The 12961-nt window shown below is 46.9% G+C and overlaps 1 protein-coding gene and 1 gene segment (V, D, J or C); both read right to left on the bottom strand.

Moving 5' to 3' along the window:
• LOC140421380 (uncharacterized) overlaps nucleotides 1–12961 on the bottom strand; it is a 456825-nt gene that overhangs the window by 279233 nt on the left and 164631 nt on the right. The gene's annotated exons all lie outside the window — the stretch shown is intronic.
• Nucleotides 3228–12961, bottom strand: part of LOC140421381 (Ig heavy chain C region-like) — a 53348-nt gene continuing 43614 nt past the window's right edge. The window contains 4 exon segments of the C gene segment in view: nucleotides 3228–3677; nucleotides 5371–5679; nucleotides 6531–6842; nucleotides 7042–7341. Coding sequence covers nucleotides 3286–3677; nucleotides 5371–5679; nucleotides 6531–6842; nucleotides 7042–7341 — 1313 coding nt within the window.

Genomic DNA, 12961 nt, shown 5'->3' with positions numbered 1-12961 from the left:
TGACGTTTACGTTAAGGATGGAAAGGGATAAGTATACACCGCAGGGAAAGAGTTATAGCTGGGGGAAGGGAAATTATGATGCCATTAGACGTGACTTGGGGGGGATAAGGTGGAGAAGTAGGCTGCAAGTTTTGGACACACTGGATAAGTGGAGCTTGTTCAAGGATCAGCGACTGCGTGTTCTTGATAAGTATGTACCGGTCAGGCAGGGAGGAAGGTGCCGAGCGAGGGAACCGTGGTTTACCAAAGAAGTGGAATCTCTTGTTAAGAGGAAGAAGGAGGCCTATGTGAAGATGAGGTGTGAAGTTTCAGTTGGGGCGATGGATAGTTACAAGGTAGCGAGGAAGGATCTAAAGAGAGAGCTAAGACGAGCAAGGAGGGGACATGAGAAGTATTTGGCAGGAAGGATCAAGGAAAACCCAAAAGCTTTCTATAGGTATGTCAGGAATAAGCAAATGACTAGGGACAGAGTAGGACCAGTCAAGGACAGGGATGGGAAGTTGTGTGTAGAGTCTGAAGAGATAGGCGAGATACTAAATGAATATTTTTCGTCAGTATTCACTCAGGAAAAAGATAATGTTGTGGAGGAGAATGCTGATCTCCAGGTAAATAGATTAGATGGCATTGAGGTACGTAGGGAAGAGGTGTTGGCAATTCTGGACAGGCTGAAAATAAATAAGTCCCCGGGACCTGATGGGATTTATCCTAGGATTCTCTGGGAGGCCAGGGAAGAGATTGCTGGACCATTGGCTTTGATTTTTATGTCATCATTGGATACAGGAATAGTGCCAGAGGACTGGAGGATAGCAAATATGGTCCCTTTGTTCAAAAAGGGGAGCAGAGACAACCCCGGCAACTATAGACCGGTGAGCCTCACGTCTGTAGTGGGTAAAGCCTTGGAGGGGATTATAAGAGACAAGATTTATAATCATCTAGATAGGAATAATATGATCAGGGATAGTCAGCATGGCTTTGTGAAGGGTAGGTCATGCCTCACAAACCTTATCGAGTTCTTTGAGAAGGTGACTGAACAGGTAGACGAGGGTAGAGCAGTTGATGTGGTGTATATGGATTTCAGCAAAGCGTTTGATAAGGTTCCCCACGGTAGGCTATTGCAGAAAATACGGAGGCTGGGGATTGAGGGCGATTTAGAGATGTGGATCAGAAATTGGCTAGCTGAAAGAAGACAGAGGGTGGTGGTTGATGGGAAATGTTCAGAATGGAGTTCTGTCACAAGTGGAGTACCACAAGGATCTGTTCTGGGGCCGTTGCTGTTTGTCATTTTTATCAATGACCTAGAGGAAGGCGCAGAAGGGTGGGTGAGTAAATTTGCAGACGATACTAAAGTCGGTGGTGTTGTTGATAGTGTGGAAGGAAGTAGCAGGTTACAGAGGGATATAGATAAGCTGCAGTGCTGGGCTGAGAGGTGGCAAATGGAGTTTAATGTAGAGAAGTGTGAGGTGATTCACTTTGGAAGGAAAAACAGGAATGTGGAATATTTGGCTAATGGAAAAGTTCTTGAAAGTGTGGATGAGCAGAGGGATCTAGGTGTCCATGTACACAGATCCCTGAAAGTTGCCACCCAGGTTGATAGGGTGGTGAAGAAGGCCTATGGAGTGTTGGCCTTTATTGGTAGAGGGATTGAGTTCCGGAGTCAGGAGGTTATGTTGCAGCTGTACAGAACTCTGGTATGGCCGCATTTGGAGTATTGCGTACAGTTCTGGTCACCGCATTATAGGAAGGACGTGGAGGCTTTGGAACGGGTGCAGAGGAGATTTACCAGGATCTTGCCTGGTATGGAGGGAAAATCTTATGAGGAAAGGCTGATGGACTTGAGGTTGTTTTCGTTAGAGAGAAGAAGGTTAAGAGGAGACTTAATAGAGGGATACAAAATGATCAGAGGGATAGATAGGGTGGACAGTGAGAGCCTTCTCCCGCGGATGGAAATGGCTAGCACGAGGGGACATAGTCTTAGACTGAGGGGTAATAGATATAGGACAGAGGTCAGGGGTAGGTTCTTTACGCAAAGAGTAGTGAGGCCGTGGAATGCCCTACCTGCTACAGTAGTGAACTCGCCAACATTGAGGGCATTTAAAAGTTTATTGGATGAACATATGGATGATAATGGTATAGTGTCGGTTAGATGGCTTTTGTTTCGGTGCAACATCGTGGGCCGAAGGGCCTGTACTGCGCTGTATTGTTCTATGTTCTATGTTCTAATTACTAGGGGGCATAGGTTTAAGGTGAGAGGAACAAGGTTTAGAGTAGATGTACAAGGCAAGTTTTTTACGCAGAGGGTAGTGCGTGCCTGGAACTCGCTACCGGAGGAGGTAGTGGAAGCAGGGACGATAGGGACATTTAAGGGGCATCTTGACAAATATATGAATAGGGTGGGAATAGAAGGATACGGACCCAGGAAGTGTAGAAGATTGTAGTTTAGTCGGGCAGCATGGTCGGCACGGGCTTGGAGGGCCGAAGGGCCTGTTCCTGTGCTGTACATTTCTTTGTTATTTGTTCTTTGCCCCCACATTCTCTTTGTTGGGGAAGTGGGAGTACAGTGTGTTACCTAAAGCCCCCACCTTCTCTTTGTTGGGGAAGTGGGGGAACGGTGGATTAACTAATGCCCCTCCCCTCTCTTCGTTGGGGAAGTGGGTGACAGTAGGTTAACTAATACCCCTCCCCCTCGCTCTTTATTGGGGAAGTGGGGGTACAAGGATTAACTAATGCCCCTCCCCTCTCTTCGTTGGGGAAGTGGGAGACAGTGAGTTAACTAATTCCCCTCCCCTCTCTCTGTTGGGGAAGTGGGGTACAGTGGAGTAACAATTTCCCTTTCCCCTCTCTTTGATGGAGGATTGTTGGTCCATGTTTCTGTGTGACCCTCAATTCAGTTCCCACTGGGGGTGATGCAGCAACTTGTATCTGACATCATATTTAAACGGATGGATAATGGGAGAAGCAGGAACACCGAGATTTAAATGTGATGGGTTTGTTTGTCTGAAATGGGAAATTGACAGATTTCTTCTCAGCGGGAGGAAAGTCAATATTTTGTTGAATCCTGGAATTAATGAGTTTTACTCTGTCTCTAACCCAGGGTGTATTTGAGATGGGAGCACTGGTTGTATCAGACTTGGAGCCGAGACCTGTAGAAATCCGGGTCTCATTGAACAGATCTAATATCAGCAAAGTGGAAGCTCCATTAATTAAGCGGCTGTGCAATTAAATCACAATTAGAGGAAAAAAAACTTTATTATTTTTAATTTAGTTCGAAATGCAATTGATAGATTCTCATTGACATGAATTAACGGTGTCCATCAGAGCGAGGGAAATGTTCACAAAACTCGGTTTACCGCTGGATTTATCAACCGTTCTGTTGATGATCTTCAAGGGGATGGCTTCATGTCCCACCACACAGGAGTAAGAAGCGCCGCTGGCCCACTCCTCCGCTGCAATGGATAACAGGCTGTACATGAAGAAGGAGTTATTGCCGTTCTCCGCCATCACCTCGGTGTTCTTGTAGTTCCCGGGATTCACCGGCTTGTCATTGACGGTCCACTTGACGAAGATCTCTCGGGGGGAGAAACCTCTCACTAAGCAGCTGAGGGAGACGAATCTCTGAGCGGAGACGTCTTCAGCCGAGGGCAGGAGGACAGAGACGGACGGTTCCCGCGGATTGGGATCTGCAGAAAATGTACAATAAATGTCAATAAAATGGGGAATTCTGGAGGCAATGGAAACGCAGGTCAGATGTGAGAGAAATGTGTTTTGTGTTGGATTTTAACGGTTTCCATTTCCCAGTTTGGGATCTGTCCGGTTTCCCAGCTCGGAGCTGAGGTGGACACAATCCTTTGCCCTGAGAATTTATGGATATTGGATTCGAAAGTTTCAGAAAGTGTACAGCAGGGAAACAGGCCATTCGGCCCACCTGTTCTGTGCTGGTGTATAAGCTCCACACCAGGCTCCTCCCACCTTATCCCTCGAGGATTGGGAAACTGCCAATGTAACTCCCTTATTCAAAAGGGAGGGAGTCAAAAACAGGAAACTATAGGCCAGTGACCTTAACATCTGTCAGTGGGAAACGGTTCGAGTCGATTATAACGGATCCAATAGCTGAGCATTTAGAAATACACAATATAATCAACAGAGTCAGCGCGGCCTCTTGAAGGGTAAATCATGCCTGACAAATTTATTGCCCTTATTTGAGGTGATAACGAGAAGGCGAGAGAGAGGGGAGCCAGGAGGAGTAATATACATGAATTTCAAAACTGTGTTTAATAAATGAATGTTCTATTCCCACGTTTGCAGATGACAAAAAATTGGTAGAAAGGCAAGTGGTGAGGATTACAGAAAATCCACAGAGGGACAGAGAATGTGAGGTTATACATTTGGTAGAGGAGGAACATAACGGAATATTATTTAGATGGAGAAAGCTGAAGTAACTGGGGAATTGGGGGTCCTCGTGCAGAAACCACATAAAGCAAGTTCTGCAGGTAATATGGAGACAAATTGAATGTTGACATTTATTTCAAAGGGAATAGAATATAAACATGGGGAAGTCTGGCTAAAACTATACAAGGCACTAGTTAGTCTACACCTGGTATACTTTGAATCGTTTTGGTGCCCTTATCTAAGGAAGGCAGATTGGTTTTGAAGGCAGTCCAGAGAAGGATCACGAGGTTGATCGCGAGTATGGAGGGATTTTCTTATGGGGAGAGGTTAAGTAGGCTGGGTTGTACTTATTGGAGTTTAGAGGAATGAAGGCGACCTAATCGAGACATGAAAGATTCTCAGGGAGCTCCTTAGGATAGACGCTGAGTGGTTGTTTTCCCTTGTGGGAGCGTCTAGGACCAGAGCGCAGGATCACAATGTAAGGGTTCACCGATTTAACACAGAGATGAGGTGGAATTTCCTCTCTCAGAGGGGAGTGAAGCTGTGGAATTATTTAACGCAGGGGGCTGTAGATTCTGGGTTGTTCAGCATGTTCAAGGTTGAGGGAGACATATTTTAAATCAGTGAACGCATCAAGAGATATGGGGATAAGTCGGGAAAGAGGAATTGAAGGTTATCACATCAGATCAGTCATGACCTCACTGCCGGCTGGACCGGTGTTGATGGGCCCAATGGCCTACGTCTGCTCCTAAGTCTTGTGGTCTATGGTCTCGCTCCATCTAAACCCAATATCACTGTTGGGTTTCATTGTTCATTCATCTGCATATCAATTTCCCCCTTAAACTCTAAACGCCCAGAGTATTTAGTTAGTGGAATTACCAATCAGAATGGACCATAAATACACTGAATACTAACTACTGACCGCTGCACTGACACTAGAAATAGACACAATGACTCACTTATTGCTTCAGTCTCACCGCTCACCTATTTTTTTGTGGATTGAAATTCTTAAAGGAGTTGGCAGGTCCTGATGGCTCGCCACACAATCAAACACAGCCCCACTCAGCCAGGCTTGTGTGGAGATGTTTAATTTGTTGACCACACTCTCAGCATCTGCCCCAGGCTGCTCGGCAATCTCTGATTTCAGCGGCTTCTTCGCTTCACTCCAGGACACACTGACTCCATAAGGAGCATTCGAAATGACGCAGGTTAAGGTTACGGTCGCCTCCAATAAGACCTGTTCTATTTGTGGTGGCAGTATTGTTACTGAGGCATCAGTGCAAAGGGAAGGATCTGTGAATGAAAAAAGTGGAAATCAACCTAAGTTTGGTCTTCAGAATCAGGACAGCAGTATTCAGCCTGAACTCTAAATGGGAATATATCAACTTCGAAACATCAACCTCTAAATAATCAACTTCGAAACATCAACCTCTAAAGACTGCCTTTAATCTTCTTTACGCAATGGAAAATCAGTTTGGTTTGTGAAAACTATTCTCATTGTGAAATACAGTCAGCCCCGATATCATTCTAACGAATCAATATTTCAGCATTCCCAATACAAATATTCCATTCCTGATCTCAGGAACGAAGTACTGGAGGCTGATCCATAAATAGGTTGGATGAACTTACCAACACTTTCCCCCGGAGCTGTTATCAGTTAAGTGTTTGAGACACCCACTGACTCTCAAATATAATCAGCTGTCTCAGGATAAAGCTGGTATCAAGTCCACCAGGGGCTGGTTTAGCACAGGGCTAAATCGCTGGCTTTTAGAGCAGACCAAGGCAGGCCACCAGCGCGGGTCCAATTCCCATACCAGCCTCCCCGAACAGGCGCCGGAATGTGGCGACTAGGGGCTTTTCACAGTAACTTCATTTGAAGCCTACTTGTGACAATAAGAGATTTTCATTTCATTCATTCACCTCACTCACTAAATGACTTCAAATTATAGGGATACATTTATTTCTATATTCATAAAATCGTGAATGATAAGCAACCCTCATGCAGCTCTTACATCAGAATGAAACACAAACTGCATGGCAGTAAATTAGAAGTTGTTCTGTGCTTTGTACTAACTTCAATAAATTCCTGATTTGGATTAACTTCAGAGTGCAGATTTATTGTTTCCTCTGTTTGTGTCTCTTACCAGACGCGGTGATGTTTTGACTTTGGGTGACTCCTTGATGAGTGACCTGGCAGGTATAGACCGCTTTGCTGAACCATTCCCCAGCGGAGACTATCAGCCGACTGCTCGCCGAGAAGTTCCCATTCACTTCACAGGGGGGCGAGGTGACAAATCCTGAACCCATGGGTTGTCCATTCTTCAGCCACTTCACCGTCATTGACTTTGGCTGGAAATCGTTGATTGAACAGACCATGGTTGCAAATTTCTTGCTTGAGATTTCTTCATTGGAACTCACGGTGAGGAGAACATTTGGTGTGTTGACAGGTGGAGGGCCTTCAAGAAACACAAGTTAGACATTTCTTGAAGAAGATGTTGTAACGAATAACATGACTAATTATATTTGAACAGTTTCTCTGTGGTCACTATTTCTCGCAGGAATCAGAACTATGCAGAGAACCATAAATGTGTTATGACCAAAGATGTAAATAAAGCAATCAAAGCGTCTGTTTCTCACAGATTCCACAACACTTACATTTCATTCCAATGCTCTTGTCTGAGCCGCTGTGTCGAACCTCACAGCTGATGTTGCTGCATGCTCCCTCTGATTCGTTGATGGTTAACTGGCTGCTCAGGGTGTAGGCTCCCTTCTTGTTTCTTACTGACGGGTATTTCTTAACTCCAGTGGTGATCAGCTGCCCATCTTTCTTCCAGGTAAGGCTGGTGATTTCTGGGGAGTAGTCCATCGCCAAACAACCGAAGGTCACGGAGTTGTCGCTGTTGTGTTGCTGACAGGAGGAGACCAGGCTGTAGAGAGTGGGCGGAGACGGTGTTGCTGGGAGAGAATGGCCCGATCAACAAGTTAGACTCTGTTATTTGTGATCTATAAGTTACCAAGCACATCAAAATGTGACGATACATTTATCCTAACATTTTCTCATTAACTGTTACATCCATATTTCAGCGTCTATTAGTTCTATGATTTGAGAATCACCATCTCTTTGCCCCCTCATTAGAAACTCGCATCCCTTTCTCCGTTTCTAACACAGACAAAAAATAACATTTGATGCCGCCTGAATGGTGTAACTGTCATTGGATTGAAGGAGAGGAGCAGAGAGTTTCCCCCATTATTTCAGCCACCATGTAAAATAAAATAGAAATGTCGTCATAGTCCCGGAGACTGCCCTTTCCTTCTGAGAGCTGACTGGTGGTGATTTAACCTGAGGGTCACCACACCTCAGGCGAGGGGCAAGGTTGAGAATGGGGGTCTTTATGAATAACCTCAGCCGGTGCAGCAATTGAACTCACGCTGTTAGGATCGCTCTTCATCACAAACCAGCCATCCAGCTCACTGAGCTGTGTACGTCACAATCCAGCTAACTGAGCTGTGGACGTCACAATCCAGCTAACTGAGCTGTGTACATCACAATGCAGCTATCTGAGCTGTGTACGTCACAATCCAGCTAACTGAGCTGTGTACGTCACAATCCAGCTAACTGAGCTGTGTACGTCACAATCCAGCTAACTGAGCTGTGTACGTCACAATCCAGCTAACTGAGCTGTGGACGTCACAATCCAGCTAACTGAGCTGTGCACATCACAATGCAGCTATCTGAGCTGTGTACGTCACAATCCAGCTATCTGAGCTGTGTACGTCACAATCCAGCTAACTGAGCTGTGTACGTCACAATCCAGCGAACTGAGCTGTGTACGTCACAATCCAGCTAACTGAGCTGTGTACGTCACAATCCAGCTAACTGAGCTGTGTACGTCACAATCCAGATATCTGAGCTGTCGATGTCACAATCCAGCTAACTGAGCTGTGTACGTCACAATCCAGCTATCCGAGCTGTCGATGTCACAATCCAGCTTACTGAGCTGTGTACGACACAATCCAGCTAACTGAGCTGTGAACGTCACAATCCAGCTCACTGAGCTGTGTACGTCACAATCCAGCTAACTGAGCTGTGTACGTCACAATCCAGCTAACTGAGCTGTGTACGTCACAATCCAGCTAACTGAGCTGTGGACGTCACAATCCAGCTAACTGAGCTGTGTACATCACAATGCAGCTATCTGAGCTGTGTACGTCACAATCCAGCTAACTGAGCTGTGTACGTCACAATCCAGCTAACTGAGCTGTGTACGTCACAGTCCAGCTAACTGAGCTGTGAACGTCACAATCCAGCGAACTGAGCTGTGTACGTCACAATCCAGCTAACTGAGCTGTGTACGTCACAATCCAGCTAACTGAGCTGTGTACGTCACAATCCAGATATCTGAGCTATCGATGTCACAATCCAGCTAACTGAGCTGTGTACGTCACAATCCAGCTATCCGAGCTGTCGATGTCACAATCCAGCTAACTGAGCTGTGAACGTCACAATCCAGCTCACTGAGCTGTGTACGTCACAATCCAGCTAACTGAGCTGTGTACGACACAATCCAGCTAACTGAGCTGTGAACGTCACAATCCAGCTCACTGAGCTGTGTACGTCACAATCCAGCTAACTGAGCTGTGTACGTCACAATCCAGCTAACTGAGCTGTGTACGTCACAATCCAGCTAACTGAGCTGTGTACGTCACAATCCAGCTAACTGAGCTGTGTACGTCACAATCCAGCGAACTGAGCTGTGTACATCACAATGCAGCTATCTGAGCTGTGTACGTCACAATCCAGCTAACTGAGCTGTGTACGTCACAATCCAGCTAACTGAGCTGTGTACGTCACAGTCCAGCTAACTGAGCTGTGAACGTCACAATCCAGCGAACTGAGCTGTGTACGTCACAATCCAGCTAACTGAGCTGTGTACGTCACAATCCAGCTAACTGAGCTGTGTACGTCACAATCCAGATATCTGAGCTATCGATGTCACAATCCAGCTAACTGAGCTGTGTACGTCACAATCCAGCTATCCGAGCTGTCGATGTCACAATCCAGCTAACTGAGCTGTGTACGACACAATCCAGCTAACTGAGCTGTGAACGTCACAATCCAGCTCACTGAGCTGTGTACGTCACAATCCAGCTAACTGAGCTGTGTACGTCACAATCCAGCTAACTGAGCTGTGTACGTCACAATCCAGCTAACTGAGCTGTGTACGTCACAATCCAGCTAACTGAGCTGTGTCCATCACAATGCAGCTATCTGAGCTGCAAACGTCACAATCCAGCTCACTGAGCTGTGTACGTCACAATCCAGCGATCTGAGCTGTGGACGTCACAATCCAGCTAACTGAGCTGTGTACATCACAATGCAGCTATCTGAGCTGTGTACGTCACAATCCAGCTAACTGAGCTGTGTACGTCACAATCCAGCTATCTGAGCTGTCGATGTCACAATCCAGCTAACTGAGCTGTGTACGTCACAATCCAGCTAACTGAGCTGTGAACGTCACAATCCAGCTCACTGAGCTGTGTCCGTCACAATCCAGCTAACTGAGCTGTGTACGTCACAATCCAGCTAACTGAGCTGTGTACGTCACAATCCAGCTAACTGAGCTGTGGACGTCACAATCCAGCTAACTGAGCTGTGTACATCACAATGCAGCTATCTGAGCTGTGTACGTCACAATCCAGCTAACTGAGCTGTGTACGTCACAATCCAGCTAACTGAGCTGTGTACGTCACAGTCCAGCTAACTGAGCTGTGTACGTCACAATCCAGCTAACTGAGCTGTGTACGTCACAATCCAGCTATCTGAGCTGTGTACGTCACAATCCAGCTAACTGAGCTGTGAACGTCACAATCCAGCTCACTGAGCTGTGTACGTCACAATCCAGCTAACTGAGCTGTGTACGTCACAATCCAGCTAACTGAGCTGTGTACATCACAATGCAGCTATCTGAGCTGTGTACGTCACAATCCAGCTAACTGAGCTGTGTACGTCACAATCCAGCTATCTGAGCTGTCGATGTCACAATCCAGCTAACTGAGCTGTGTACGTCACAATCCAGCTATCTGAGCTGTCGATGTCACAATCCAGCTAACTGAGCTGTGTACGTCACAATCCAGCTAACTGAGCTGTGTACGTCACAATCCAGCTAACTGAGCTGTGTACATCACAATGCAGCTATCTGAGCTGTGTACGTCACAATCCAGCTAACTGAGCTGTGTACGTCACAATCCAGCTAACTGAGCTGTGTACATCACAATGCAGCTATCTGAGCTGAGTACGTCACAATCCAGCTAACTGAGCTGTGTACGTCACAATCCAGCTCACTGAGCTGTGTACGTCACAATCCAGCTAACTGAGCTGTGGACGTCACAATCCAGCTATCTGAGCTGTCGATGTCACAATCCAGCTAACTGAGCTGTGTACGTCACAATCCAGCTATCTGAGCTGTCGATGTCACAATCCAGCTAACTGAGCTGTGTACGTCACAATCCAGCTAACTGAGCTGTGAACGTCACAATCCAGCTAACTGAGCTGTGTACATCACAATCCAGCTAACTGAGCCGTGTACGTCACAATCCAGCTATCTGAGCTGTCGATGTCACAATCCAGCTAACTGAGCTGTGTACGTCACAATCCAGCTAACTGAGCTGTGTACGTCACAATCCAGCTAACTGAGCTGTGTACATCACAATCCAGCTAACTGAGCCGTGTACGTCACAATCCAGCTCACTGAGCTGTGTACGTCACAATCCAGCTAACTGAGCTGTGTACGTCACAATCCAGCTCACTGAGCTGTGTACGTCACAATCCAGCTATCTGAGCTGTCGATGTCACAATCCAGCTAACTGAGCTGTCTACGTCACAATCCAGCTAGCTGAGCTGTGTACGTCACAATCCAGCTAACTGAGCTGTGGACGTCACAATCCAGCTAACTGAGCTGTGGACGTCACAATCCAGCTAACTGAGCTGTGTACGTCACAATCCAGCTAACTGAGCTGTGTACGTCACAATCCAGCTAACTGAGCTGTGTACATCACAATCCAGCTAACTGAGCTGTGTACATCACAATCCAGCTAACTGAGCTGTGTACGTCACAATCCAGCTAACTGAGCTGTCGATGTCACAATCCAGCTAACTGAGCTGTGTACGTCACAATCCAGCTCACTGAGCTGCGTACGTCACAATCCAGCGAACTGAGCTGTCGATGTCACAATCCAGCTAACTGAGCTGTGTACGTCACAATCCAGCTCACTGAGCTGTGTACGTCACAATCCAGCTAACTGAGCTGTCGATGTCACAATCCAGCTAACAGAGCTGTGTACGTCACAATCCAGCTAACTGAGCTGTGTACGTCACAATCCAGCTAACTGAGCTGTCGATGTCACAATCCAGCTAACAGAGCTGTGTACGTCACAATCCAGCTCACTGAGCTGTGTACGTCACAATCCAGCTATCTGAGCTGTGTATTTCACAGTTAACAGCACTTCGCGATGGTCGGCACAGTGTTGGCACTGTTGCTTCACAGCGCCTGGATCCCAGCTTCAATTCCCAGCTGGGTCACTGCCTGTGCGGAGATGGCACGTGTCTGCGTGGGTTTCCTCCGGGTGCTCCGGTTTCCTCCCACAGTCCAAAGATGTGCTGGGTAGCTGGATTGGACATTCTGAGTTCTCAGTGTACCCGAACGGGCGCCAGAATTTGGCGACTGGGGTTTTTTCTCAGTAACTTTATTGCAGTGTTAATGTAAGCCAACTTGTGACAATAATAGGGATTATAAAGAAATTGTCTCTTTATTTCTATCATTGCAGTTTGGGAAATTCCCTGTTTTCAAGCTGCCTGATGCCCCCTCCTCTCTCCACCTCACTGCCAACCACGCCCAAAGCTTTGCTTCAAAATTGCCTTCGGAATGCACACTCACGTAATTTCAATAAAACTGTAAATTTGAGTAATAATAACTTTCACTAATTTTAGGATCATGCACATTAACAGCAGGAGGCGGCCATTCGGCCCGTCGACTCTTCTCCCCCATTCAATAAGCTCCTGGCTGTGCTGATTATGGTGTTAACTCGGCATTCCGCCTGTCATTGAGACCGGACTGTCTGCAATCCCTCCGCACCCGCCCCGCGCTCTCTGTGCGTCCCCCATCTCTCTGCGGTTCCCGCTGGTCTCTGCACCATTCGCCTGCTCCCTTCGCTTTCTGTCAGATTTATGCCATTTTTCATGGTTTGTTTTGTTTTCCTTCGCATCTCTGCGCTTTCCCTCAACTCTGCGCTTTCCTCCGGCTCTCTGTGTTCACGTGCTCTGCACTTTTCCCGGTTCCTTGAGGTTTTTCCCTGTTCCCGGCGCTTTCTGCGAGCTCTTTGCACTTTTCGCCATCACTCTGCCCCTCACCCCGATTCTAATCACTTATTGTCCACCCCATGGACTTTCCTCCGGATATCTACGGCTTCCATCGGCTCTCTGCACTTCCCCCGGTTTCCTGCACCTTCCAAGGCTCGCTGCACATTCCTTGCTCTCTCCCCTTTCTTCCAACTCTGTTCTTCTGTACGGCTTTCTGTG

This window comes from Scyliorhinus torazame, chromosome 5, assembly GCF_047496885.1.
Source record: "Scyliorhinus torazame isolate Kashiwa2021f chromosome 5, sScyTor2.1, whole genome shotgun sequence".
Taxonomy (NCBI): Eukaryota; Metazoa; Chordata; class Chondrichthyes; order Carcharhiniformes; family Scyliorhinidae; genus Scyliorhinus; species Scyliorhinus torazame.
The sequence above is the reverse complement of the archived record's forward strand: the minus strand, read 5'-3'. Positions and strand labels throughout refer to the sequence as shown.